The 27,796-nt window shown below is 43.3% G+C and overlaps 1 protein-coding gene and 1 long non-coding RNA gene across 4 annotated transcripts; one reads left to right on the top strand and one right to left on the bottom strand.

The window, feature by feature from the left end:
* Positions 1-27,796, bottom strand: RGMB (repulsive guidance molecule BMP co-receptor b). Of its 3 annotated transcripts, none has more exons than XM_047778357.1 (5): positions 27,532-27,796; positions 26,493-26,568; positions 23,038-23,300; positions 17,369-17,877; positions 1-3,714 (listed from the first exon to the last, which is right to left on the bottom strand). In XM_047778357.1, the coding sequence occupies exons 2-5, from the start codon at positions 26,495-26,497 to the stop codon at positions 3,046-3,048; spliced, it is 1,446 nt and encodes a 481-aa protein (XP_047634313.1). In that variant the 5' UTR covers positions 26,498-26,568; positions 27,532-27,796; the 3' UTR covers positions 1-3,045. The 3 variants fall into 3 exon arrangements, with proteins under 3 accessions (XP_047634313.1, XP_047634312.1, XP_047634315.1); XM_047778356.1 differs by lacking the exon at positions 27,532-27,796 and adding an exon at positions 24,284-24,353 and having other exon boundaries at positions 26,493-26,552; XM_047778359.1 differs by lacking the exons at positions 23,038-23,300; positions 26,493-26,568; positions 27,532-27,796 and adding an exon at positions 22,050-22,204.
* Positions 23,133-26,552, top strand: LOC125126198 (uncharacterized). The gene is made up of 3 exons (XR_007134553.1): positions 23,133-23,196; positions 25,351-25,414; positions 26,101-26,552. It is a non-coding gene; the product is annotated as an uncharacterized LOC125126198 (long non-coding RNA).

Here is a 27,796-nt window from a genome sequence, read left to right as displayed (position 1 = left end):
TTTGCGATAATACCAGTGGACCGATCCCACAGATTTGATTTATTAGCAATTGCTTAAAATTTTAAAAGGAAAAACTACAGTAGTGATGTAGTTTAGAAAATAAGTGAGTTTGTGAACAGGTCATACAACTTATTCAGTAGCCATAAAGGATTTTGCATAAACACACCCTCACTCCTTTCCTTCTGACATTTCTCCGCTCTTCCAGCAGGTGTCACTATAGTCACAGAATAAACATTCCACAGCATGGTATGTAGCTTTATTTTTCTAGCATAATAATTTAAAGTATTTACACACTGCACACTCACTGTTTCACACAGATACTTATTCATATACCTATGAACCACATCGAAAAGTTTCTTTGCAAAGACTAGACACACTGTGGAGATTTCCAAGCATAACAAAGAAGGAAAGGCCAAAAAAAAAAAAAAAAGTTTTGAGTCTTTTTTAAAGACAGCCATGTGGAGCATCTGTGAAAACCAGTGTTTTCCCACAAGTTTCAGCTCCCCAGAAGAGCTGAGAACAGCTACAGCCTAGCCATGTGTTGTATGACCCTAAACTCTTCTGGTTAAGGAGGATTTCAAAAACCAACATGTGCAAGTTAGCATTTTCTTTAGACATTCCACAAAAGAAATAGGGGGAAATAAACCAGGCCCTTCTCTCGAGAAATACCTGTATTTCTGAAAAAGGTATGTCATAGAGGTATTTCTGTATGACACTAAGTCCTACCTGTGGGGATGACTTAAGTGTCATACAGAGACACTAACTATAAATGGAGAACAGCTAAATATACCAAAGCATCCTTCCCAGGTAAATGACACAGCAAAACAACCCAATTTTCTACTCCCAACTATTTATTAAGTAGAGGTGGTTGTTTTGCTCTCTCTGAAAAGAACAAAGGTATGTTAATCATATACACTCTAAACCCAGATATTGTAGAAACTTCTACTATTGTTTTTACTTCACTTTTAGACTATTTGCACAAAAATAGTGGTTAGCAGTACCCTACATGTTTTTCCTCCTTCATTCTACTCAATTACACAACAAAATTACTAGCTAACCATAGCTTCTAACCTGGCACGTGATTCCGTAAGTGAACAAAAGCAGCCGCGGTTCAGAGCTGATGGTTAGGTAAGCCCCCAGTCCAGCTTTTATCAGAGGATAACAAGTTTGGGGTTCAACTCTCTGGCACTGCATATTTACACACTGCAGGATGCCCTAATGATTTTCCCAGACTGGCCAAGATTATTCTCTCATATATCAAGGGATGGTCGAGAGGAGGTTTGCCACCTCTGAATGAACCCACAGCTCCATCCTGTGACTGAATGACACATCAGTTCACGAAGAAATAGAACTTCACCAAATGACATCCTCTTTCCTGCCAGTCTGGGCCTCTGTCAATGCCACTGATCAACAGGTCATGGCAAAAGGAAGAAATTACCCACTCAGTTAAAATTAAGAATGACCCAAATTGCTGTGGTAAAGTTCAATAACTATTGTTTGCATTTATGTAAATGGTTAAGGTAAAGGAAAGATTCTACCACTAGTTCTTGAAACCACACATTTACATTTTCAATGTAACAATAAAAACCTACCTATCCTGGAGTTCACATTCTGTTACTCTTGCTCTTGCCTTTTGTTGGTGGTGTTTTCCTATGGCGAGAGGTGCCAACAATGGAAATGGAAGAGGCAGGGAGATATTTTACTTTATAGTGATTTCACCAAGTTACATGAGCAACATTCACCTACAGAGGGAGTGGATCTGATTCAAGGGAGAAATCAGAGGGAGAGCATCTGATTCAAGAGAGAAGCCACCTAGGATTCAACACTGCCCAACAAGAATGTCTGGACTAACCAGCACCAGAGCTAGCTGCACAAGGAGTCAAGCCAAGGAAGCCTTTCTGTCAGAAAGTCCTCGTCTGTTCCACTATGCACATGACATGTCAAAGACCGTGAGGAAGAACCACGGTGTGGAGGGCAAGAAAGAATGGAAAACTTTGTGATGGGTCTTGAGCCTTGATATTAAAGAAAGAATCTAACAACCCCCAGCCCCCAGGCTTCTAAAGTAAGACAGAGGAGGGCTTATTGGGGGTAGACACAGGGAGCAATGTTTCTGGGACCAAGAGCCAAGAAAGAGAAGGCAAAGAGCATGGACTTGCACACATTACGGAGACAAGTCATGATCACTCAACTTATGTTTTTGCACTTTCTCTGTTCAATGTAGAATAGAAAAGCTATAGTTCTAACAGGGACATGGGATGACAAAAAGTCAGAGCTGCTGGGGTCTAGCAAAATGCCTGGTATTTATCTATGAAATTGCCACCACTAGCTCCTTCTGACTTATAAAAACAGCAGTTTCATATGGTTCAAGCTACCATACTATAAGTGCTCAGGTATAACAATCCTAGTTAATAAGAATTGGGCTAATATTCTCCCCACCCTCTGAAAAAGTGACAGCCATGAAAGAGGGAGCAGGCTTCTTAGACTTCAGTGTTTCAGAGCCAAAAACACCTGCAGGGGTGTTAACTATTCTTCCAAATTGAGTGGGGGAAGAAGAAAGGGGTAAGGACCTAGTTTAGGGAATGAGGCAGCTGTCTTAGGAGGCAGCAGGTGACAAGCTGCAGCCCTGGCAACCAGCTGCGTGGGAGAGGACGGGAGGGCTCAGCTAAGAAGAGCCACAAACAACTTCACTGGTCATCTTCAAAGGGAACGCTGCATATGGTGTCTGTGCATGTGTACTATATACATACTAACCAGGTACACACATAAATATTTAATATATAAAAAATAAAGTGCTTTCTAACAGGTCCCAGGCAGGGACATTATAAAACATTTCACAAAACTGCAAAACAAAAATTGATACAATCAAAGAACACTACATCCAACATACTTGAAAACAGTCAAACACAGTATGTACAATCAGGCAGGTGTCTCAGGGCAAACGTCCTATCATATACATGGTATATACATATATACTCTTTTACTCAATATATTATGACAATATATATTTTAAACTTTGTTATAGACAAAAAAAAAAAAAGACAACTCCTACAAAAACACACTGAGCATCAAGCATAGGAGTCCTAGACAGACAGAGAGATGGCTGCCTCCAGGGGGCGCCCTGTGGCCACTGCTTGGGAAAATGTGCCAGCGTTCCTTCCTTGGGTGCAGCGCCGCCACGTCCTCCAAGGCACTGTGGGCTGCGGCGGTGAAGTTGGCATCACCGGTGGTGAGCAGGTCAAAGACACAGGACTGGAAGTAGATGTCCTTCACTGGCATCTTCTCGTGGCATTGAGCGTTGGCAGTCTCCAGTGTGTAGCCAGGCCAGGCCGGGGCTGAGGAGGTGCGAGGCAGGCTGTGCCCCAGGATGGCCGACACCTGGCCCTGCCCGTCATCGATGCGCTCGCCCAGGGGGCAGCCATTCACACACAGCTGCAGGTCCTGGCTCTCCTCGTAGGACATGGCCAGGTCTTCTGGCATGCGGATGGCAAGGGTCAGGTAGCGACCCAGCTGCCGCACAAACACCGTGGTCCCTATGTAGCGGGCGTGCATCTCCACGTAGCGGCCGCTCTCCCTCTCCACAATGCGCAGGCTCTTGGTGTCACCGTCCCCGCCGCTGGTGCTGCCATCCACAAAGGCAGCTGGCAGGTCATCTGTCACAGCTTGGTATACTTTCTGATCTGTACACTCACGATGGGCTTTGAAGATGATCGTGATCTGTGGGACAGAAGGTGTATAAATTTAGCATGATGGGAGGGAAAGAGGATGGTGCAGCCCTGTGTAGCAAGAGCTGCCCTCCATTCTGAGTTGACTTGCTAGAGACAGAAACTCCAAACTCAGCCCATTCGCTCCTGCCTTGCAAATGAAGGGTGTCACTCTTTGGGAACATTTGAAAAGTCTTATACATTTATAATGAAAATGTAACACAGATCCAGGGACTGTGTATCAGGAAAAATTTTTAGTCTCCTAAAAAAAGAATGATGTTGTTGGGATAGAGGGTTTTTTTTTTTTTGCTTTTTAGGGCCACGCCTGCAGCTCCCAGGCTAGGAGTCAAATTGGAGCTACAGCTGCCGGCCTACCCCACAGCCAGATCTGAGCCATATCTGTGACCTACACCACAGCTCCCGGCAACACCGGATCCCTGACCCACCGAGAGAGGCCAGGGATGGAACCCACAACCTCATGGTTCCTAGTAGGATTCATTTCCGCCATGCCATGACAGGAACTCCAGAGGCAATTTTTATTGATAACATATCTTGTCTCCTTTCAAAATCAGAGCAGCTGTGTATAGCTCTGAGAAAAAAGATTCCTGAGTTAGGCAGAAACTTTAAAGGGCTTAGTTAACAATGTATCTATCAGAATTTTGATTTTGAAAAAGATTCTCCATTGGATTCTAAAACCATATCCCATGACTTATCACTACAAACTCACATACACTCTGAGGAAAGAATCATCAGGCTGAGGAGGGGGCCATCCCAGCTACAGCTACCAACCCTGCCCTTAGGAAAGATTTCTCTAAGTCTCTTAATCAAATGTTTCACATGACTGGCTAATCCCTGTGTCAGGGAAATCACTTGACAAAGACAGGTCTCAAGCACTGGCAGGGCATACATACCCTAAACCTAGTTACAGCAAATGTTTTCCCCAAATAGCACGATGGCCCTTCCTGTACCTCAGATCTGTTCCCCAGTCAAGACTCAACTCTCCAACTTAAGCAGACGATCCATGGAGGAAAAACTACCGATAGTGCGAATGCTTCCCTTTAAGCGAATCTTTTTTCTTTCCTTAATTAGAACATTAAAAAAAAAAAAAAAAGAACTTTGAGCACCTTTGCCTGCAGCAGTCTCTACATCTCTGGTACAGGGCATTCAAAGACAATGACAAGGAAGAGGCCAAGCCTTCTGCATCATACAAAGTGGGAAAACCATCCCAAAGGAAGAAGACTATACTTTGAGACTGGAGTTACTCTAAGTAACTGAGGTAACAGGGAATTACTTTTTCTTCTTGAAGGAAAAAAAAAGTATCAGGTAACTTCAGTCAAGGAGGAAGGTAGGCAGGCCAAGCACTCTACAAATTACTCTGGACGGAGGGAACCTTCCCCCTCCTGCAAGGGAACTAATCAAAACAATAGACCCTTGTTAAAAAGGCCAGAAAATGCACTGGTGCCCCCTCCCCACCCCTCTCTCTACAAGTCCTCACCACCACCCTCAAGTTTATGTCTGAAGTTTTTTTTTTCCCCAAACCAGCCAGCATTTGCTCACACTATTTAATTCCACATGTTCCCACTGGTGTTACTTGACTGGAATTTTCCAGCCATTTCATTTCACTTCAGCCAGTTATAAAGCCAGATCTGAACCAGCTGCACTGTAGCAACTGGTTAAATTCATATCCGTTGTTTGCAGCTGCAACTAAAAGCCAGACAATGTACTATGAAAATGCTTGGTTTTCTCCCTTCCTAATTACCTGGAGCCACAATTTAATTTCATGACTGGCCTTCTCACATTTCAACACCTTCTTAACAACCTGAAGGAGGTGTACCAGAGATGATTTCAGGAAATTTGTTGTGCATCCAACCACGGGACCTTCCAGAGTTGAGTGGGATTTTGAGCTAGATATCTAATGGGACCATAAAAGAGATTTATTTGGTGGCTCGAAAAACAGTTTGACAAGTGCTTTTTTAAGGCAAGCTGGGATTCTTTCAGAGGTGAAAAAGATGAATTCAAGCAAATTCTGCACCGGAAAGAGTTAAAGTTAATATCGATGATTAAAATAAGAGTAACAGAGTTTTCATCGAATCACTATCCTCATTTTCAACTAGAACATACACACTCAAAGAGTAAACAAGCCCTTCTACAATAGCAAAGCAATCTGTTCTAGTCTAACCTCAAATTTAAACCAACTTGGTCTTATGTGTAAGAATTAAGTACTTTTGTGTTTACCTTAGGAAAAACAAAGAGGAATTAGTTTTGTTGGGACAACACAGCAGAGAGATCCAATGCCAAAGGAGTTTCCAAAAAAAAGGCAAGCAGGGGTCAACATTAAGACCAGTGGAATAGTTCCACGTCTTACCAAGTCTCTGTTGTTTTCATTAAAAACACGAATTCCAACTCAGGAGTCCTTTCAAACACCTCTTATGTTACTGTCCTCAGCTATGCCTGTGACACAGTAACTCTCACTCCCCGAGAAGATCAAGTAAAACGTGACGCTACACCGCTGCACTACTATCTTCAAAATACTCCAGCTTATTACCTAGTGGATTTTCCTAGGACAACAAAGCTGTTATTTCTCTTGTTTCTCTTTTAGGTGAAATCATTCTCAGAGAATAGGTACAGAGCGAGTTCTTGAATCAAAATGTGGAGAGTAATGAATCAATCTCCAGGCGAGGGAGAGGTTTCCTGAGTGGCCTCTGTAGCGTAAGTAAGTACGGAAGAGGTACCTAGAGACAGAATCAATGTACGACGTAGAAAAAAACACAGGGTAATAGTTTCACATGACTTAAGTCTTGTAATGTAATTTCATTCCTCACACAATTACCAGTTGAGGTTTTAAAAAGCAAGCATTCAGCCATGAAGGTCCAGAAATTCATTTTTAGATTCTGTCTTCCTCTTCAGGAAAAAAAAAAAGGAAGAAAAAAGAAATATAAAAGAGTGTGTGTATATATGTGTATATATATATACATATATATAAAAGTGTATATATATATATGAGTGTATAATATATACACTCAATAATCTTTACTTTAAAAACATTCAAAATTTAATCAGAGTTTTTGGAAATTCCCTATGTTTCATATTTCCAACCACCAGCTATCAGAGGGTAGGAACAGGGCATTTAAAATTATATTCTAAAGCTCTCGAACAGATAATTAAAAAACACCAGCTATGCTGCTTACTTTTCCCCTTCTATGAACTGATCCATATGCTGTAATAATTCAATTTGGCACATCTGTTCTATGCCACACCATTTATTATTGATGGATGGCATTTCTGTGCATTTAAAACATCAATGCCTTTTGTTAAACCTCTTCCACCCAGCCCCTTCCAACCCCCACCTCGGACAAACTACTCAAATCTCCTCATTCATTTTTAATGTTTCACTCCCTGAAACATTACCACCCACAGGGTCTTGTAGGGAGAGAAAGATAGTGGCTAGAAATCAACCTTTCCACATGTGAAAGGCAGTAAGGATTTAAGGTCTGCTATGCAATATCAACATTTAGAGGCACCTGCCTCTACTTCCCAAAAGGAAAAAAAAAAATTTAATTTCAAAATGAGGAAGGCAACAAAAAGAACCAGGCACTGCCTTGCCAATGTACAGACAGAGCTTCCCCAGGCTTGATAGCCTTGCAAAGTGCTGTGCATAGATTTTCGAACAGCAGAATTCCCCAATGGCTGTGTATTTAACTATGTGTGTTTATTGTATTTTGGAAGAAACATTTTTTTGGTATTTAATCACGCCATTTGGCAGTGCAAGTACAGAACCTTCCTGAAATCCTCAAATATCAGAATTGGGAGTTCCCTTTGTGGCTCAGTGGGTTAAGAACTGGACATAGTGTCCATGAGGATGAGGGTTAGATCCCTGGCCTTGCTTGTGGGTTAAAGATTGCTGCAAGCTGGGGCATATGTTACAGATGTGGCTTGGATCCAGGGTTGCTGTGGCCGTGTTTGCGGTATAGGCCTCAGCTGCAACTCTGATTTGACCCCTAGCCTCAGAACTTCCATATGCTGCAGTTGCCTCCATAAAAAGAAAAAAATATATGTCAAAACTGAACTTTTAGGAGTTCCCATTGTGGCTCAGTGGTAATGAACCCAACTAGTAACATAATGTGGGTTCAATCCCTGGCCTCGCTTAGTAGGTGAAAGATCCAGTATCGCCATGAGCTATGGTGTAGGTCACAGAGGAGGCTTGGGACCTGGCATTGCTGTGGCTGTGGTGTAGGCCAGCAGCTGTAGCTCTGATTTGACCCCTAGCCTGAGAACCTCCATATGCCCTGGGTGCGGCCCAAAACGACAAAAAAAAAAAAAAAAAAAGAACTGAACATTTAGATCAAGAGACTCCATCTTTCGGATTAAGATGGGCCAACAAACCAAACTGAGTCACAGAAATCAGCCTGAGACATAGGGAAACACAACTGACACATACCTAGTTAAAATTCTACTTGTGTTAAAGGAAGCTAAAATGAATTTTATTTCATATAACTGACTGATATGTCTGTCTACTTCCTCAAATCCTCTGGGTGCAATTACAGCTTGAAATAACAGGCGGCTGTGGGAGAGTTAAGAGAATGCCGTGCCCATGGCCCCTTGCTCTTACACAGCTCAGTGGCCTACAGCCTCTGTGCTCAGTCCTCGAGACTGAGCAAAAAAGAAACCATTCCAGCAGGAACATATGCTTCAAATAAAAAAAATACACATGTTGTATTTCCAGCTCTAAAACACCTAATCTTAACTTAAGAAGGTCAATTTTTCTAAACGTTGAGAAGTCTGAGCCTGGGAAGCTCTGAAGCATGGGAAGGAAGGAAGCGGAGGTCCTTGAAGACACCTGCCTTCCAGAGTTTTCCCTGCACCTCCTCACCCCACCTGCTCCCCCCAGGGAAACCAGGATTGTATGTTTCCTGCACAAGGGAGACCTGTGGATTGCTCTCCCTTTTGTGGAGCAGGAAACAAAAGAATACTCGTCTAGAGTAATTTTCTGTTTGAACGATTTCACGCAAAAGCTTGGTGAGTACCACATTTAAGGAAAAAATGTGGGACTGGTTAATAACTGATGCCATTGATAATTTTCCTAGAACACTAAGAAAAAAAAATTGACAGGAAGGTGTGAACTCAATGAACTGAATGTAATTTTACAATCACTACTCAGCCTACATATCAGCTGTCTCCCTACAGGAAGTCTGAACTTAATACTACAAAATACTTTCCTACAAAACTGTTTCCTTAAATAATTTCATTGGACTAGGACAAGACACTACCAGAAAGAGAGTAATCCGTGTGTTTAAGAGGAGGGTGGCAGGTTGAAAATCTTACTCCAGACTTCTTTTAGGGCTTGAAGGCGACTATAAAAATCTACTAAAGAGATTATTGAAATAGGTTTCTCTACCCTCATGAGTTTCTTTACACAGAGCTCTGTTCTAGGAGCTCGGACAAGATTCCAGAGAAATGGAATGGATCAGACTTACTTATTCCTCAGTGTTGCCCTAGGTAATACATGCAGGAACAAGGGCTGCCTTGGCTGCTGGAGGGGTTCTTGGCAGCAGGTGGAGAAAGAAGAAACCAAACTAGAGGGGAAAGACACCCACAGCTGAGGCTGCTAGGGTGGTCCAGGGGAGAAGCATGGGGCTCAGCGGCTGGAAAGAGCATGTGAGAGAAGGAAAGCAGGCCCAGGGATGACACCTAAAAGGGACAGGCAAAAAAAATGCTGACTTCCAAAGGGCAATCTCTGTACACTTCAAATAAGGAGGGCTGGAAGCATAAATAGGCTCAGAAACAGGGAAATCGGCCAGCTTCCCTGTACAGACCAGAGCTACGACGACACTGGGCTGAGTTGGGGGAGGAAAGGCCTTTGGTCCTCACAGTCTTTGCCCTCAGAGAACTCCAAAGGGAAATTCCTGTCAGTTTGTTGTGTTCAGACTTTGCATTATGAGGAGGCCAGCAAATGTAGGAACTCTCTATGCTTCGTCATGTCACGTTAAGCATGTATGGACAGTATTACAGGCCTAGGCTGCCACTGTGCTTTAGACCAGAGGCTAAAAATACTCTGAAAGGTGAGAGCGAGGGCCGGAGGCAGTAACTCTAGGGGCAGGAATCTGCCCTAGCAGGTCCTGCTTTCAGGGATCTTCCTGAAATAGCGAGGAGGTGGGGGGGGGGGCGGTGCAGCGCCACAGATTCTCAGGCTCTGGCGGGACCTCTGGCAAAGGCTCTGGGCCTAGGTTCAGCGCAGCTGTTTCCCAAACCAATGGGGATTAGGAACTCAGAGTCTTTTTGATCATTTTTCAGTTTGGGGTGGTGGTTTGAAAAGCAAAAGGGCTTGAAGGTCTTCACCATACACTCACCCTCTGTTACTTTTAAGTTCAATGTCAAGTTCCCAGGACTATTTAAAAAAAAAAAAAAAAAAAAGGAAAGCCCACTCAGGAACAAGGCAGTTAGAGACAGTGACCATATATTCCAAGAGGCCAGTTAACCAGAAATCTACGAAACAATGTCCTTCTGTCTTCATTTTCCTGAGACAGGGCGAGGGGAAGACACAGACATCACATAAACACACAAGTGCGTGCGTATGTTTGTACTCACACACACATTTAAATGGAAATTATACCCTGACCCCCAATCTCAGGAGCATATGCAGAGCAGATGAGAGGTTAGTGTTTAAAATGCTATCACATCAATTCTATCTCCAGTGTACAGACTTTGTTTCAACACTGAAAGAACCCCAGCAGAAATAGGCTCTAACCCCTAAAATAACCAGCTAACTGGGACGTACAGAACTCCCCTCTCCACAGACTCAATTTCATCTGAAGTTCCTTCTAGACTCAGCAGCATTGTTTTCACTGCAAGGGTGTTCTTTAAATTTCGTATCTTAGTTGTGTGTTGCTATCCTGGTTAGTTATCACTTACTGACAAGTTGAGCAGTTTAAGCTGTCCTAAAGTTACCCCACCCACAAAATTCAGAACAGTGGAAGAGCAAGTTCTACTGCAGTCAAAACAAACAAAGACAAAATGGGTAAGGTAGCCTTTTTCATTGTTCAACACCATAGGTAACTCTTTTTACACGCCACCACACATTCCACACAGGCAGAAACTGTTTGCTTTGCATTAATTGAAGCCAACAAAACAAAGGACCAACCACCCAATGTTTCCTTCGTGCCCCTTCCTCTCAAAATGTTGACTCAAAGAAAATTTAACAGGGCAGAGAGAGACATTTGGAAATGTGACAGGAAAACAAGTTCTAACTCTCAGCTGTGTATCTGACTTGGCCTCCTGCCTCTGGTTTAAACTAAGGAGGAGTGTGGATTTGCTTTAAAGTAGCAGAGGCCCACAGCACCCACATGGAATCCTGCCTGGCAGGTGTGGGTTAATTTCATTTACAAATGGGGGATTTTGAAGGTCCCCTTCATCCTTCCAAACCACATGTGGGTCAGAGAGAGTGGCACAGAGATGCAAAATATAAAATGCAGAAAATATCCAGACATGTATAAAATACATTTATACATTTTTAGATGGTCTCCACTAATAGCTTCCACATTTCCTCATTCCAGAGACTAGAAGGATGGCAAAAGACTTATTATCCAGAGTATTCAAATGTCTATGGACAATATAAAGGTGTACCTTGTTTGGGAAGTACAGCATCAATAACCAAGGTAGGCCCATTTCTATCTCATAAAATGATCTTTCACACTTACAGATATATCGTAGAACTAATAATTTCTTCTCCTTTTTCTGCTTTCTCTGCCCACATATACTTAGAAATCCTTTTACCTTCAAGCAATATGCTGAAACTATATAAAGCAAAGTTGAACCGTTCCTAGGCCTAAGACCTTGTAATCCAGGACAAACAAGAGCTATGCAGAAAACAGAAAGAGACAAATAGGAACACTATCACCTAGAATTATAGCTCATTTCTGCTCTTCTAAAAACTGTTTTCCTTTTTTTGGCTATGCCCTCAGCATGTGAAGATCCTGGGCCTGGAATCAAACCCTTGCCACAGAAGTGACCTGAGCCACTGAAGTGACAATGCCGGATCCTTATCCCACTGGGCCACAAGAGAACTCCTATTCTTTCATGTTGCAATATTGTTTGTACCATAAGTTCACAGAAGATAAGGATATCGAAGACATGCTTTCATGAGTTTTAAAGAGGAGGTGGGACTCTGAAAAATGAATTTAACTAAGAACTGGCTGACTCTGATGGTCAAATTCCCCAGGAAGCTTTTTGGTATTAAATCAGAGATCCACAACCTTTCAGTAGTGGCAGTCAGGGTTTTTAGACCTTGCTCGGTCATACAAGATGGAGTAAATCTGGGTGTAGGTGAGGAGGCCCTGTGCCGGTGGGGAGTGAAAAGGGAGATGGTATCAAACCCTAGGAGTAGAACACTGACCTGTGACAGAGACAAATGAGGATTAGGCCCTGGGTACAGGAGCCCATCTCTCTGGCCCATCTCTCTGATCCTTCCTAATATCTGAGACAACTTGCAGCACTAGAAACCAGCTTATAATGTGGGCCACCAATGCTATACTAAGAAACCCTGAATATGCTTTTTTTCCCCCCATACAAACCCCACAATTCTCCACTACCTGCTGCAAAATTTAGTTATGTGCTTAGACCGAGGCTACACTCACTTCTACATCTCCCATATACAAGAGGCCCTTTAATGCTTGTTGTTTCAAATGTAGCACCAAATGATCATACATTTTATCAGAGAAATGAGCATTTTTTTTTTTTGGCCTTTTTGTAAAACAAAGAGGCCCACGACCAGAAGTTAATACATTTTAAAGAGATGGCAAGAATTACCTGCATCACAGATAGTAACAAAACAAAGACCAATTTCAGGTTTTAAGGGTTAGTTACAATGTATCCACAAGACACTTTGTGCTGGCTGGAAAAAAAGGGCTCTATTCTATTCTCAAAGAAAATGCCACATGTTGCATGCGAGAACAGTGTCCATGCCCTCAAAACATAGTTCTGCAGATGGGGTAACTTCCTTAGTCAACAAAAATAACGATGATCACCACTGTCTAGCTCACACTGTCTCCATAAAGATACTAGAAGGTAACTGGTTACAAAAACTTGGCCACAAAAAATGCACTAGGCCTAGGGGCAAGAGAGAACAGATTTCCAAACCTTGATCTAGAGATATGCTTAAAAAGATAGTTGAAAGCCTTTGCAATGCAGGCAGGCCTGGCTCTGATTTTGTAACCAACAGAGAATGATCCAGAACACTTGACTACAGGCCCACATATTATTGCTGAACAACAGCTCGTGAAAGGGCACATGAAACCATTTCAGGGTTTCTTTTTAGAGCACCACTTTGAGGAAGACAATAAGCAAGAATGAACCAAAGGAAGTAAGTCTTCCTATTATCTCTAATATCATCAACCAGTGGAAATCTTCAGGAAATTCCCCTGAAAGTAGCTAGAGTTAATTATGGATTTTTAAAAATATACAGACACCTGAAGCACAGGGACTCTTCTCATGCTTTGGAGAGGCACTGAGTGCTTCTGCACATTGGCTTACTAGGACTAGTGGCCCATGGCACAAGAACACTCGAGGCACTTCAGAGTGCCCACTCACCTGGCCAACGGTCACCTGGCTTGGTCAAGCACAAAGAACATACCGCTTTTCCAAAATCGAATTGCTTAAAGGTAAACCAACTCCTCTCTGTACTCTGATGAAGCACAGATCTGTAGGAGAAGATCTATAAAAGGACATGCTGTCATCTCAATCTCCCTTCATACTTGCAATTTTGTTTTACTGAGTCTAAAGAAAAGGGTAAGAAAACCAGTGTGATGAGAACTGACATGATTATACTAAAATGAAAGGAAAAATAAGGCAAAGGCATACAAATTATTTGTACAAAAGAATTTATGAAAATATCGCCCTTGCTTAGGTATACAATAAATGCATTCTTGACCTTTTTTTTTGGAAGAAGAATCATTTTAAAGGCACCTGAGAGATTGTCGATTTTGGTACATGCCACTAGGAATGAATACATCTGTAAGGTTTGGAATCCTTTCATCAAATCATCTCTCTCTCACCCAGAGTGCCTGCAGGCCTGAAGCTGCCTCTTACAGCCAAAAGTGGGGAAGGTGGCCCAGAGCTGGCACAGATCTCAGCAGAGGTGTGCAGGTGGTGCGCCAGAAGCTCCGGCAGCCCCCAGGGTGAAGGAAAGAGATGAAAAAACAGCCCTGGCCTCCACTTGCTAGCTGGCAAGGTGGCTAACCGCACAGACTCCTGGGAACAAAACAGGTTGGCACGACAAAAACCCAATGGGTACAACAGGACCACCTGGAGAACCCCCCTGTGTTTCCCAGGGAAGAGGAGAGAAAGCAGACGAGGGGAGGTGAGGCCACGCTGCTGAGCACTGTGGGCCTCACTGCCCTAAAATGAGGGAAATGTGGGTGTTTAGGGGCAGGTAGACCTCACAGAGACAGGCTTATAGCCGGTTTGCTCAAGAAGCCAGGTTCCCAGGACTGAGCTGTTTTAGGGACTTCCCTTAACAAAACACTTGAGTCTAGTGCTTTAGTTTAGTGCTCAAGGAGGTGAAATGAATGAATGCTTAAATACAATAATTTCAGTAGCACACGTGGCCAGCCTCTAAGATACGATACCCATGATCAGTCGTTAAATCTAGTGACACTGAACACACGGGTCATTACCAATGCTTGACCACAAAAATAACACAGATTTTTTTCCAAAGTTTTTTTTTTTTTGGTAAGAATTTCATTTTTTTTTTATTATAGTTGATTTACAATGTTCTGGCGTATATATATATACGCGTATATATATATATATATATACGCGTATATATATATATATATATATATATACACACATATATAATAAATATATATATACACACACACACATTCTTACGCTCTTTGGAACTTATTCGTACTTTTTTTGGTCTCATATCATTTTTATTTTTACTGCCATCATTTCTTTTTTCCCCCCATTCCTTAGAAGTTGTAAAAGGTTTTATTTTGACCCTGGGTGGGTAAAAGGAAACTGCACTGCAAATTTTTAGGCCTTTGTTTGGTTTCATCAGCAAAAGTCATACCAACATGGAGAGAGGCCCTCAGCAGTAACCTTCCAGATGCTTTTGGGGGCTTTGGAGAGAGTTGCAAAAAGAAGAAGGAAAAAACCAACTACTAGAGGTCATGGAGCCATAGAGTAATTTGTTGCTGAACAGCATGGTCACCAGATGTGGGGAAATACTTTCCAATGGTGCAATTAAAGACCAAGCAGTCTCATTGTCTGCTTGAATTTATGTTAGAGGATAACTTTCCCCCTCTCCTTTCTGGAATGGGGAAAACCTTTGATCCCTACCCAAGTGAGAGAGAAAACAAACTGTACTTCTTATTTATCTGCTAAAATCCATGACAGATTCAACCACAAGCGAAAGGTAATGATCTAAAGTACTTCAGTGTCAATCGTTCCATTAATATAAATTAATATGTATAAGGTAGCTAGCTGTCCCCAAATATTTTCACCATCATCAGTAAAAAAATATAAAATTCTGAAAGTCTGAACAACAAACAAGTGACATGTGACTGGATGGAGGGCCTAGAAAATTATGGGCTTATGAAAAGAAACAATATAATTGACTGTGAACAACATGGGGGTTGAGGCAAAGACCCCTGTGCAGTTAAAAATTCACACATAACTTAACAGCTAGCCCTCTGTATCGAGGGTAATGCATCCATGGATTCACCCAACCACAGGTTGTGTAGTACCAAAGTATTTACTACCGAAAAAAATTCACACAAGTGGACTGGTGCAGTTCAAACCCACGTCGTTCAAGGGTCGATGGCATCTTCCCATATACACAGCATGTATGAATTTTAAAAGCAGCATTTAGTTACTCCTCCGAGCTGTCAATTATTTGCACAATCGATGACTTTCTCCATTCCCAAAGGAACTGCCTTCTTGAATTTCTAGTGTTAGGTCTTTCCAAAGACTATTCCCAGGTTTTATGCCCTATGACTCTGCAATAATGCTTGATTTTTGGTCATGGCTTGTCTTATAGCTTCAGACTTGTATTAATTTCACATCATAAGACATAGCAAATACACATTTTAATATATAGACAGGAAAAATTATTTGCATGCTTATAAAAACCAGAGGAAGAAAAGTTTGAGATACAAAATTTGGAAAAGTAAGCTTGGGGTTTATTGGGAGTTGAAGTGTACAGTTTTTAAGTTCCTCTAAGATGTCTAGACCAATGGGATAGTCTTTGTTCAGAGCAATGGCTTCTAATCTTAGATTTGTGACACCCCTGGGGCATCTCCAGGTATCTCCGGAGGTGTTGTAAAATTCCCTCTCCAAAATGCCAAGTGAAATAATTTAAAGTCTAAAAACTATGCCATAGGTTTGGAGGCAAGAGAAGGTGTCCTAGAATCAAAAGACGACGTATTCCAAAAGAATAATAGTAAGTATTAAAAAGCTTGATCCTTGTCAATTATATTTCAGCCTAAACCCACTGATACTATAAATAAAATAAACAAGGGAAATTAAGCAGGATGAGATAATCTGTACATATGATTTTTGTGGCTGGGGGAAACAAGAAAGCAGCTGGTTACTTGAGATGTGATTTTTGTAGAAATCCTTTTTAACTCTTTATATTTATTTACTACAAATGCCTGAATTATCGTAGACTGGCAGTTGGAAACCCACTCGCAGTTGTCCTCTCCTCCTACTTGCACTAAAGACATTGGTTAGAGGATCTCCATTCAGTTTCGCTTTCTTTAAAACAACCAACCACCCACCACAGACACCCGCAGCTAGACAGGGTAAGCTTAGCTTAATTTTGTCAGTTTTCTGCTTTGCTTCTGAAGGAATAGATTGCATGGGGTTATCACCGTTCTGTAACATCCAATTCTTAACTTCCTTGGTTTCCACGAGATTAGGAATTGAAATACCACTTTGGGTTTGCCAGAAGCTGGCTTATAACCCATTACATTTTACTATAGCCTTCCAAATTTCCAGTAAAACTTCCTGATAGGTTACCACCTCAGGCTTCTTTATTCAGAACAACCATTTCAGTCATCTGATAAACTGGAACATGGATTTCTTCAAGAGCCACCCACATTCACACTCAGAAGACATCACTGAAAAAAAAAAAGAACTTTTTTTTTTTGGTCTTTTTAGGGCCGCACCCAGGAGGTTACCAGGCTAGGGGTCGAAATGGAGCTGCAGCTGCTGGCCTACACCACAGCCATAGAAACACCTGCTCTGAGCTGTGTCTGAAACTCACACCACAGCTCACCAGATCTTTAATTCAGGAGGCCAGGGATCGAACCCACATCCTCAAGGGTACTAGTTGGGCTTGTTACTGCTAAGCCATGATGGGAACTCCCTGTTTTTCATTAAACAGGCCTGCCTTTTCCCTAGAGAATCCAACCTCACTGTTTACTTTTTATTTTTCAAATCACTGCCTATTTACATTTAGACTTATATTTTACACAAGCTCTAGAATCCCAGTGAGAAATTCTTTTACCAAGTAATTTTCATTTAATCCTTTACCCACCCTGATAATTGCGTGCCAACATGAACAAGAAAAGTTCCTTTTAAACTAGATCTTTTGTATCACTCTTCAAAAGCTATCTGAAGAATTAAACATCTGAATGTTGTAAGAAAGAAGAAAAAAGTTCACTTGCCTTATTTGTAGCAGTAGCACTGGATCCAGGGACCACAGGCACATTCGTCACTTGAACTGAAAGATAATTATTATCTATAAGTGGCCAGGCCCCTTCCACTTTGCACGTCTGAAAGTGATCCTTGAAAGTTCTAAGGTGAGGATCTCCGAACAAGCCACAGAAAAGATAACTGGGAGGGTTCTGGTCCCCTCCCCTGTGTTCTCGGGCTCCCGCGTGGCTGTGATAGTTACAAGGGTCATGGGTTACTTCGGGGTTGGTAGAGGATGTGGGTCCATCCTTGGAACAGTTCCTCTGGCTCATGAGGTCACTGATACCCAACACAGCAGAATGGTACACTAGATTACCACGGCAGGCTTTTGAAGTTCGCTGGGTGCAGCCAGCGTAGGCACGCAGAGCCTTGCAAAACTCAGAGTCAAAGCCATCAACGGCAGAGTTCAGGTGTGAAGTCAGGGACACAAAGTCCGTGGTACATTTCTGGATTCGACACTGGGCCGGCTGTTGGCAGTCACCTATGAGAGAGAAGATAAGACCAAAGGTTTTTTACATGCTTTACAACTTCCTGAGCTACATGAGAAGATGACATTCTCCTCCGCGAACTGTGTGTTCTATTTCATACAGTCCTATTTTAAGGAGAGGCTTCCAGACACAGGGTTGTATTATGCTACTTTGCCTCTCACAAAACAAGCCACGGGGAGAAAAACTGCATGCGGCTAGTTAACCTAAATTAAAGCTAGTTAAAGCATGGGCCATTGGGAGTAAACAGGAGTTTACCCAGTGTTCTTAGGTTAAAATTGTAAGAGAATGATAAACGAAATATTTTATCAACTTCCCTACTGTTTTGAGATTTTGACAAAGATTCCTTTGCTCTAAGGTCAAAACAGAGATGTGAACTTTGATTTTGAAAACTACTTAAGTAATTTGCTTCCGTCAATGCACAAAACCATGAATAAAGCCTGCAAACCTCAGGGAGAGGAAACTCCAGAATTACAGCATGATTACTTAAAACACCTTTACCTGATTCTAGTACAGCTATACAGAAAGAATATCAAGAAAAAAAAATCCAGGTACTAAGTTATTCTGCATTTCTCAAGAAACATTTATTGACAAATGGTATATCAACTAACACTAAACCTCTTGGTTTCCACAAAGTGTAAATATTTTCTTAAAAAACATAAAGGGATTGACTTGACCAAGCTATGTATTCACCTAGCCCCCAACACCCATAACCCTAGGATTCCAACTCCCAAACAGTTCACCATTAAAAGTGCACTAAATCAAAAAGTATACAACACCGACAGGTGATCCCACCAAGTATGTTTTTTGTTTTTTGTTTTTTTTTCAGAAACAGAATCAGAGAACTACAGGACACAGAATTCTTAGAGTATATATAAACTACTTTTCGCCTTGAATCAATAATTTCACATAAACAATGAATTCAAGGCTAAAATTCAGTAATGAAAAATCATGTATTACTGCCCTCCTACTTAAAAAGTCAATTTTTCAAATGATGGTTTCCCCTTGTTTCTCATATAAAAATCTACAAAATCGCCCAAAGCACAAAGACCACAATGAACTGCCAATACTAGGTCTGTGGTGTATACCAATCAGGTTAATACTATATTCCTTAAAATGCAGAACACGAGAATTACTGAAAAGTATTTTTCTTTATCATCTACCTCAAATTTTATACAAATGAACTGTAACACACATTTGTGTTACTTGCATGTTCTTTACAGGTCTCTCAAGTGTGAAGGAGCCTCAATATCTTCATGTCTAAGGTTTCCCATCTGAGAAATGCAGAGGTTGTTCTAAAGGAAACTCTGTGGTCTTTTTCAGGCATAAAATACCTATGGGGGGAGGGAATCGTCAGTAGAATATTATTAAATGTGTAATTACTCAAGATTTGGGCGTAACAAAACTTCAGGATGATATCAAGATTTAGGACTTCATCTGATAAAGACTTAAAACTAACACTACTAATCATCTTAGAAAGATACTGAAATCTTTTCAGTGGTAAAGTGCTTTTAAATCTGAACGAAATCTGTTTCTGGCTTTAGCAGGAAAGCAGCAAAGGGCAGGAGATGACAACCTTTCAAGACACCCCCCACCACCACTTTTAAATTTCAAAGACCTAAAAGGGGAAAATGTAGTGTAGATTAGATATTTGATTTAACACAAGTAAAAGGGAAGATTAAAATACTTTAATATTTTGGAGCTATGAATTTACTGCTATCATTAAATCACACTTAAAAAAAAATCACGAATACATCTTCATGTGTTTGGTTCCTTTTATGTTTGCTCATTCCAAAGGTGACAAAAGCAGCTCTGATATTTATATAATTCCTGTCTCCAAAGTTGATCAAATCATTCTTCAAATATTTTTGCTCAAAAAAGCAAAAATGTAAACAAAAAAAAGCCAACCAGCCAACAATCCCAAAGGCATTATAGCCATTTTACAGGTGGGAAAATCTAGATAAAGGAACACAAAAAAGGCCTTATTTTGGCTGGACTGTAAACACTTAGTATGAAGTCCAGGGCATGGTGCCTTTCCTCAAATCTCATTTTCATTCCTCTAAACATCACATCTCCACTAAATTCCTGATTCTCAAGACGGTACTTGATCGCTTCGAAAAGAAAATCAGTAACTACAGTATTATTTCTTTTTTCCTTTTTAGATCAGATTCATAGTAAACAGAAAGAAAATATGAGCCAAGATCACTTGGTCATGAACAATTCTTAGGCTGTTCATATAAATGACAGCAAAAGAACTTTCCGCTAAACTTGCAGTGCCTATTTGTTCTTTTTATGGTCTATAAAATCTAGCCAAGCATACACTTACTTATAATTATTTCAAATAGTCATAATAAAATATCAAAAGTAAGTCCAGCACGAAAATGCGGATGCAACTGTTCAGAAGGGAAGAGAAAAGCAGAATTTAGATTCTCAGCTCCTTTTTTCTTTCTTCTCTCCCTCCTTCCTTTTTCAGAGCAGGGAGGTGCTGATTCTTTTGAGAAATCTCACATAAAACAGAACTTGCTTTTGTTGTTGTAGATGAAGTTTCGAACAGGTTTTCTGAATACAGAAAGTGCATTTGGCTCAGCAGCTTCAGCCCCATCCCAGGCTCCTGTATAATGACTAACTTGCAGCATATATCCAGAAATATTCAGGCTTCATGAATTTATAATGACAATCCACACTCTGCTTGTTATAGGCAGTAAAGTAAGCCTCCTGTCAAAATGCCAAGACAATGCAGAGCAGAAACAAGCTCAAGGATGCAGCCAAGAAGGCCATGAAGTGTATGAGTAAGCAAGGAACTCCCATATTGGATCTCCATTCAGGAAGTGCAGAGGTTTGTGTAAGGGGGAAAAAAAATGAGTCAAAGTACTCTTTTCATTTCCCTAGGGCAGAATTCAAAATCTGCAGTTCAGATCTATTTTCTGAATCAGATCATCTATGATCAGTGTGACAGTATTTTCATTCCAGTAAAGGAAATTTATTAAAAGATTTTTGGGTCTAGAGCTTTCCATCAATGAATGATTTCAGACATAAAAACCCCACCATTCAAGACAGTTTCCTCAATGCCAGGACTGCATGTATAAATTTGCAGCTAAACTGCCAATTCATAATAAAAGAAAGGAGACATGCTAAAGTGTATTAAGTGAAATGCAGGGCCATATGGGGTGTTGAGGCATATTATATGGACCCAGGCATAAAACATATGGCAGCCCATCTGCAAAGAGCACTAGGCTAGGCTCCCTGCTCTGAGGAGAAACAACCCCTGCATTTCAACAGCTTCGTTCTTCAAAGAAACCTCTCAAAAAGAGCCCTCTTTTCTATAACCAGATTAATTGCTCCACTCCAACAAGCTGTTCACAGCTATCACTCACCACAGCAACCCTAGGTAGAATCTAACCGTGATTTTAGTGAGGGCGCATTAGGATACTGAAAGGAGTTTCACATTCCAAGTTCTTGAGCTAGGGCACCTTTATTTTCTAAACCCTTAAACCAACTTCTTAGGCCTTCACAGGCCAGCAAAGAAATCTTCACATTCCAATTCTGTTATAGGACCCTGTGGCAACTAAAGGAAATGATATCCAAGCAGTCAAGAGGGACACAGTCCTGCCTACCACTTCAATTTCCACGTCAAGAAACCTACATTTTGACATTATGGACACTTCCCCCCCACACACACAAAACAACAAAACACTCCTGAAGAGATTTTCTGACACATCACAAAAAACTTCCATGTAACCATAAGCCAGACTGGTATTATTTTCTAAAGTTCTAAAGTCATTAATTTAAAGCCTTAATCACTGTAAAACTTGCTATTTATATTCACTCTCTTTAAGACTTCAGTATGCTTCCCCAAGTGACAGTGTTAAAATGCAGCTGTTACATCACAATGCAAAGTTACACAAAGTAAATTAAGTCACCTCCTCCAAGGCCACATTTTTTCCCCCACCACTTTTAAAAGACCTCCCGGATTTTTAATACTGCTAGTATGACTCAATAAATAAATAAAAATTACTCCGAACAGTTGGCTGGCATTAAAGTTTAAGACTCTCCAGATCAGAGCATTGTGACTGCTGTCCTACAAATACAGGACAAAAACACACACACACACAAAAACCCCAACAACAACAACAACAAACAAACAAAAAAACCTCGAAGGAATACTTACCTAATGCTCTAGTTGCTCTCAAAGAAAAAGATAAATTATCTTTCAATTTGGCATTAAAAGTTCTTTGTCTAGACATGCTCCTAGAAGTTGTACTTATTTGTAAAGAGTCCTAGATTTTTTCTCCAGCTTTACTGAGATGTAACTGACAGAACATTGTGTTAATGAAACTATTTTTTAAAAGATAAATAGGTAAAACATGCTAGAGGGCTCATCTTCGCTAAAAAGAGCAAAGAAGGCTTACTTCTCTAAGAACAGATTCCTCACTGTTGCTTCCACAGGGGAAGCGCCAAAATACAGAAGGCAGCAAGAGATCTGTCAGCCTCTCCTGGAACCCGAAAATACGCGGCTAGCCACAGAGCACGAGTTTTTCCAAAGAGGTTGAAAGCTGAATTAAAAGCAGCTTGCGCAAATACGAACGAAATCCCGGTTTAAAGAAGTTTAAGTTACTTCGAGATTAAACTCCGGGTTTTCAAACTCTGGTGAAAATCTTTCCATCTGGTGTGATTTCTTCGCCTCACCGCCACCCCCAACTCCAGAGAAGCTGCACAAGGCTCCTAGTCTCCCCACCGAGGAGGCTGCGGCGGCGGCGGAAACCTGATCCCAGCCTGACTTTCAGTAAACACCAATGCAGAGAGCAATAAAGCATCCGGTACAGTCGTCCCCGGCGCACAGCCCCCGCCCGCTACATCTTTGATAAGTGGCTGTTGGAGGAGCGATTCATCAACGGTCGGAACAGAAGGCTGGGAAGGCGGGAGGGAAAGAGAAAGGGAGGGGAAGAGGCCTCTCCTCTGCGCCCTGGGCGCTCCACTCGGTCGGCGGGTGTGTTCCTGCCGCCGCGCCGCGAGCCCAGCTAAGGTGCGCGTCAGGGGCTGGTGAGGCCTTTCGCCACGCCGCCCTTCCGCCCCAGCAAGTGCCTTCGGGACCGGGGTTGTCGGGGAACAAAGCACTCAGCTCTATGGCTGTCTCCCCTTGCGCGAGCGCGTCATACCTGCGTGGAGCAGCCCGAGGCTGAGCAGCAGCAGCAGCAGCAGCGCTAGCGGCGGCGGGCAGATCCGGGGGCGGCGGCGCTGCTCAGCCCCGGCGGCAGCGGCGGAGGCGGCGGCGGCGTAGGAAGATGCTGCTCTCAAGCCCATGCCCGTCCATGCAGGTCTTGTGGGCTCCGGCGAGGGCGGCGGCGCGGGCGCCGTGGCGGGTCCCTGGCCGTGGCTGCGGCATGGGCCGGAGGACGCGCCTCGCTTCCTCTTCTTCCTCCTTCAGGCCCACATCGGATACCGGCCGCCGCCACCGGCGCAGCGAAGAGTACGCCGCGGGCGGAGCGTGTCGGTGGCGGCGGCAAGAGGGCGCAGAGGCATCGTGGCGGCCGGAGACGGCGGCGGGCGGGGGGAGAAGGGGAGGGAGAGAAGACACAAAGACCGTGAGCGAGTGCAGAGCCCTGCCTGAAGCGCGCGGGCGCCCTGGCCCCGGCCAGCGTGGGCTCAGCAGGCGTGGAGCTCGGGCGTGGACCAACAGGAGGCGCACCCAAACCAAACGAGCAGCCAGCTGCGGCCCGGATATCTTTGCACCGCGGCCCCCGCGCTCAATCAATCTCAGCCCTGCACTGTCGCCCCGCCTGCCCTAAACTTGCCAATCCGCGCCCTCCCCACCCCGACATCGCCCCTCCCTCCAGCTCCATTGGCTGAGAGGCGGGTGCTTTGGCCTCAGCCGGCCAGTCGTAGGGCCCAAAGAGCCCGCCCCCCGCACCTCCTCCTGCGGCCAGCCAGCCCAGCGTAATTCGAGTTCCGTGTCTGCCGGCTGCTAGTCCTGTTTCGCCGGGACCAAGCCTCTCTCCCGCTCCTTCCTCAGCTCTCCTCCTCTCCACCCCCTCTGCGATTTCCGATAGAAACAGTTCCAACTAGAACTCTCTCTAGCCTTCGTTGGAAAGGAACTGGCCTTTGAGCTCTCCTTGAATTAAAGTGATCAGGTTCAAAGTCCTCCCAAGACTTTTTACTAATTTTTTTTTTTAAATCATCCCCTCCCTCGGCCCGCGGCCCTCCAGCTCCCGCTCAAGCTCCTAGGGGGCAAGCCGCCCTTTTACTCAGCGCCGTGCGGCGGGTCCCTTCGCAGCCAATCACATCTGGGAACCGCGTTCCGAGCCGGTTGGGGACCTTTAGTAAAGCTAGCACCCAGTTGCGTTGGAAATCCCAATGTGACTCGCGCGGTCCAGAGCAGATCAGATGGGCTGGGAAGGTACTTGCCCGCTCCCGGCGTAATTCGCTGGCAGCTGTGCGAGGCTCGGATGTTCCTGTTCCTTCGACATTTCCCCTCCTGAAAGCAGTGGGGGAGGGGGTCTGAGAGTGGGCGAACTTTAACGTGTTCGGTTACAGTGTAATTAAATTAATGAGGATAGTTTTTAATGGCAGTGTAGAGTAATTATGCCATGATTTGTTGTTGCTCAGTGGCTTTTCCACAAATTTTCACCGTCTATTACCAGATAAATTCAATGGCAGGTCAGTTTCTAATTTTGCGATTGGATGAGATCCAAAAATGAGGGGGAAACCAATTGTCAGAAAAGAGGTTGCCAGTGGAGATAGAGGAAAGCATGTTGTGAAGTTGATGATAACTTCCAATTTGTTATCTGCAGGTGTGAAGTGGTATCTAATCTCAAGAACAGCTTCAAAGGCCGGGAGCCACTTCATAGTGCCCTTGTCTTTGCTCTTCCCCAAACAGCTCAGGGCATCCTCACTTACATCCAAGCCCCAGTCTGCAACTCTACCTGCTACATTACTCACAATCTCTAATTAGGAATTTCATATCAACTACAGACACGTTAATATTCCATATGTTACAAAGTGCTCATCAATGGACCAGGATAATTGAAGGCAAACCTTCCATCACTCCAGGTTACTTATTAGACACATTCTGAATTGTACAAACCACTAGGTCCCTAATGAAGGATGCCCATCTATTTTTACTGCAACTTTTCATTTACTTATTACATACCGTGATGACTCAAGTGGTAAACACACCTTTCACTGCCCAAGATATAACCTAAATTTTGTGCATATCCATAATATGCTTAACAGTAGCTTCAGAGTTGCCTGGAGAAATTTTGGGGGGAGTTATCTGATATGATTTTTAGATGATACTGTGGAGTAAATGCTGTTAGACCAAAAATTTATACTCTTGCAATTACTACATATTACAAATGAACTAAGGTTAATGAAATACTGGTAATTTTCTTTTTAGAAGTAATCAAATGTGAACACTATTTCATAGTATTTTGCTAACAAAGACTAACAGTAAGGTGTTTCTTCTTCCTTAGTCCAAGATTTAATTAGGCCCCTATGAAAGAAGAATCTCATTCTTTGGACCATATTTTAAGACATGTAAGTAAGAGTTAAGGATCAAGTTTAATATAGTTTGAGTCTTTTCCCTCCTGATTTTCTTGTCCCCCTTTTCGTCGTCTTTCTTCTACATCCTATTCCTTAAGTACAAAACTTTTCTAAGATTTTATCAATAGAGGGCACCCTCGAGTCACTGCAAATCCTAGTGTCCTGAAATGGAACTTGTTCTCTAGAGGAAAAACTTCATTTCTTCTAAGGTGCTTTATTGCTCGTCTGTTGTAAAATTTGACAATTTCAAGATTTATAAGCCTAACAATTCACTTTTTATTGCTGCATAAGTGTTCAGTATGTTAGAGGAAAATGTTAATTTTCACAATTAAACCGCAAGGTGGTTCCTATTTTCAAGACATTAGGTTAGTTGACACACTCTCGGGGTAAATTCGGACTGTTAGCAAGATTCCAAATCGCTTGGAAAGCAAGAATTCGATGAATGGTCGCTTACAGTGCATTCACTCTGCCAGCTAGTGTGCTGAAAATTAAGGAGGATTTTAAGACTCTACGAGGAAAAATCTGGGGAGCGGAGGTAGAACACAAATATAAAATCGATTACTTATAAAAGTTTTTATATTTTAATCAGAAAAAAATCGTTAAGTGACAGCTTGCGCAACTCAAAAATCCACCCTGTTTCTTACCACTTGTACTCTTTCTTTCTTCATCTTTGTTTTCAGGAAGAAAAGATGAGACCAGAATAGTACAATTAGAGGACATTGCAAAACATCCCATGGTATGAACATGCCAAATGGATAGAATTAAAACACATGCCAGCAACATTAATGGATCGTAAACAAGATGTGGTTTCCTTTCCTGAACCTTTATGTGATATCTTAATTGAATTCCTGTTAATATACAGAATCTCCATTTCCAGAACTCTAACACGTCGGTCTCTTAACAGATCACCGGGGTCAGAGGAGCCAAGAATCGCACCCGGGATTGCGATTTGTGCAACCCATTCTAGAGTAAAGTCTCCCTCGCTGCTCCCCAGCCCACCGTACGCAAAGCAGGGGCTGAAGTAGCTTGAGTCCGACAGCCCAGCAGCAAGCAGCTAGTGGATTGTACTTACATCATTCTTAACCCTTCCGCTCCTGGAGAGGACTTGGCAGTATCGAGGGGTGTCTGAGTTCCGTAACGCGCAGGACCTGGGTGTGAGAGAAGAGTCCCAGAGCTGGGGGTGAGCGCTGCGCCCCCAGAAAGAGAGGGCCCGGAGTGAGCGTAGAGCTCATCGCCCGAGCGTACACAACGGGCCCCCGTGATCCCTGCAGGCTTCTCTGTGGCTCGCACCGCTCAAAACGGCAGGTGCAAAAAGCATTTGGGAGTCACTTGCCAGCGCGCGGAGGTAATGCGCTTCCTGTCCATTTATCTCAGGAAACCAGCGCAGCCTTCCCTTCCAAACAAAATTAACCTCTCATTAGCCAGCCACTCACTCCCGAGAAGGCCCTAAAAGCTTTACCAGCTCGCTAATGTATTTAGGCTTTTCTTCCAGGCAAACGCAGCCGCCGCGACTGCTATCAGCCCCGGGGGTTCCTCTGGGTTCCCCTGGGAGCCAACTGCTTACTCGCCCCGGCCTCAAGTCAGAGAAACTCTGGCCAACCCAAATCCTAGTTTGTAGTAAAGGGCAGACCTGACACCTCTGAACCGACTTCATACCAGAAACAACTAAAACAAGTTTCCAGTAATTTCACGAGCGCCCCTCATATCAAATCCTCAACTCCACTATCCTCAAGGAACCGGGAAGGGTATCCGGGAAGAATTTCAATAGCCAGCTGTCTCTGGGCGGTGGGCGTTAACTCTCCTTTGGAGCGCGAGCCCTGTTTGCAACCGGTGCTGGAACCACTGATCAGGGGCATGGGGATAGTGATAGCTGGGATCTAGATGATTCTAAGAGTGGAGAATCAAATGTGGTTCTAGGTCTGCAAGTGGCAAGGAGGGGCCATTTGCAGAGTTGGGATTTTCACACCCTGGCCCCCCGCCACCCTGAGACTGGCAGATTTATACCACACAGGTGGACGGAGACCTAAACAAAATAGTCCCGGCCGCTGCCTGCTGCTCGCCCCCCACGTCCCCCTGGCCCACCGCAAACTTCAGCAAAATAAACAACTCACCACAGGCATTCCCTTGTCTGCAGCGCGACGCTTGCCAGCTGGGAAAATAAGCCGCAAGCCACGCGGCCGGGGCGCTGAGGGAGGCAGCACGGCGCCCGCCTCTCTCCCCCAGGTGGGGGCAGCGGTAACCGGGGCAGAAGGGAGGCTCCGCCTCGGGGGCTGCTCTCCCGATTCTGCAACTGCTGAGAGGGCGCGGGGCGAGGGGCTGTGCCCTTCCAGCTGCCGGGATGTCTCTGTCGCCTAGGGGAGGGGGCGGGAGGCAAAT

The sequence above is a fragment of the Phacochoerus africanus genome, chromosome 4 (genome assembly GCF_016906955.1).
Source record: "Phacochoerus africanus isolate WHEZ1 chromosome 4, ROS_Pafr_v1, whole genome shotgun sequence".
In the NCBI taxonomy this organism is placed as follows: Eukaryota; Metazoa; Chordata; class Mammalia; order Artiodactyla; family Suidae; genus Phacochoerus; species Phacochoerus africanus.
Note: the sequence above shows the minus strand (reverse complement) of the source record. Positions and strands in the feature narration are given on the sequence as shown.

Excerpts from the sequence above, each read along its gene's own strand:
- RGMB (XM_047778356.1), bottom strand. The coding sequence starts at position 24,345 with ATGTCGAAGGAACAGGAACATCCGAGCCTCGCACAGCTGCCAGCGAAT. Across the intron at positions 17,878-23,037 it reads CCTCGGGCTGCTCCACGCAG|GTGACTGCCAACAGCCGGCC; the intron begins GTATGACGCGCT and ends TCTCTCTCATAG. Across the intron at positions 3,715-17,368 it reads GTGCTACTGCTACAAATAAG|ATCACGATCATCTTCAAAGC; the intron begins GCAAGTGAACTT and ends TCTGTCCCACAG.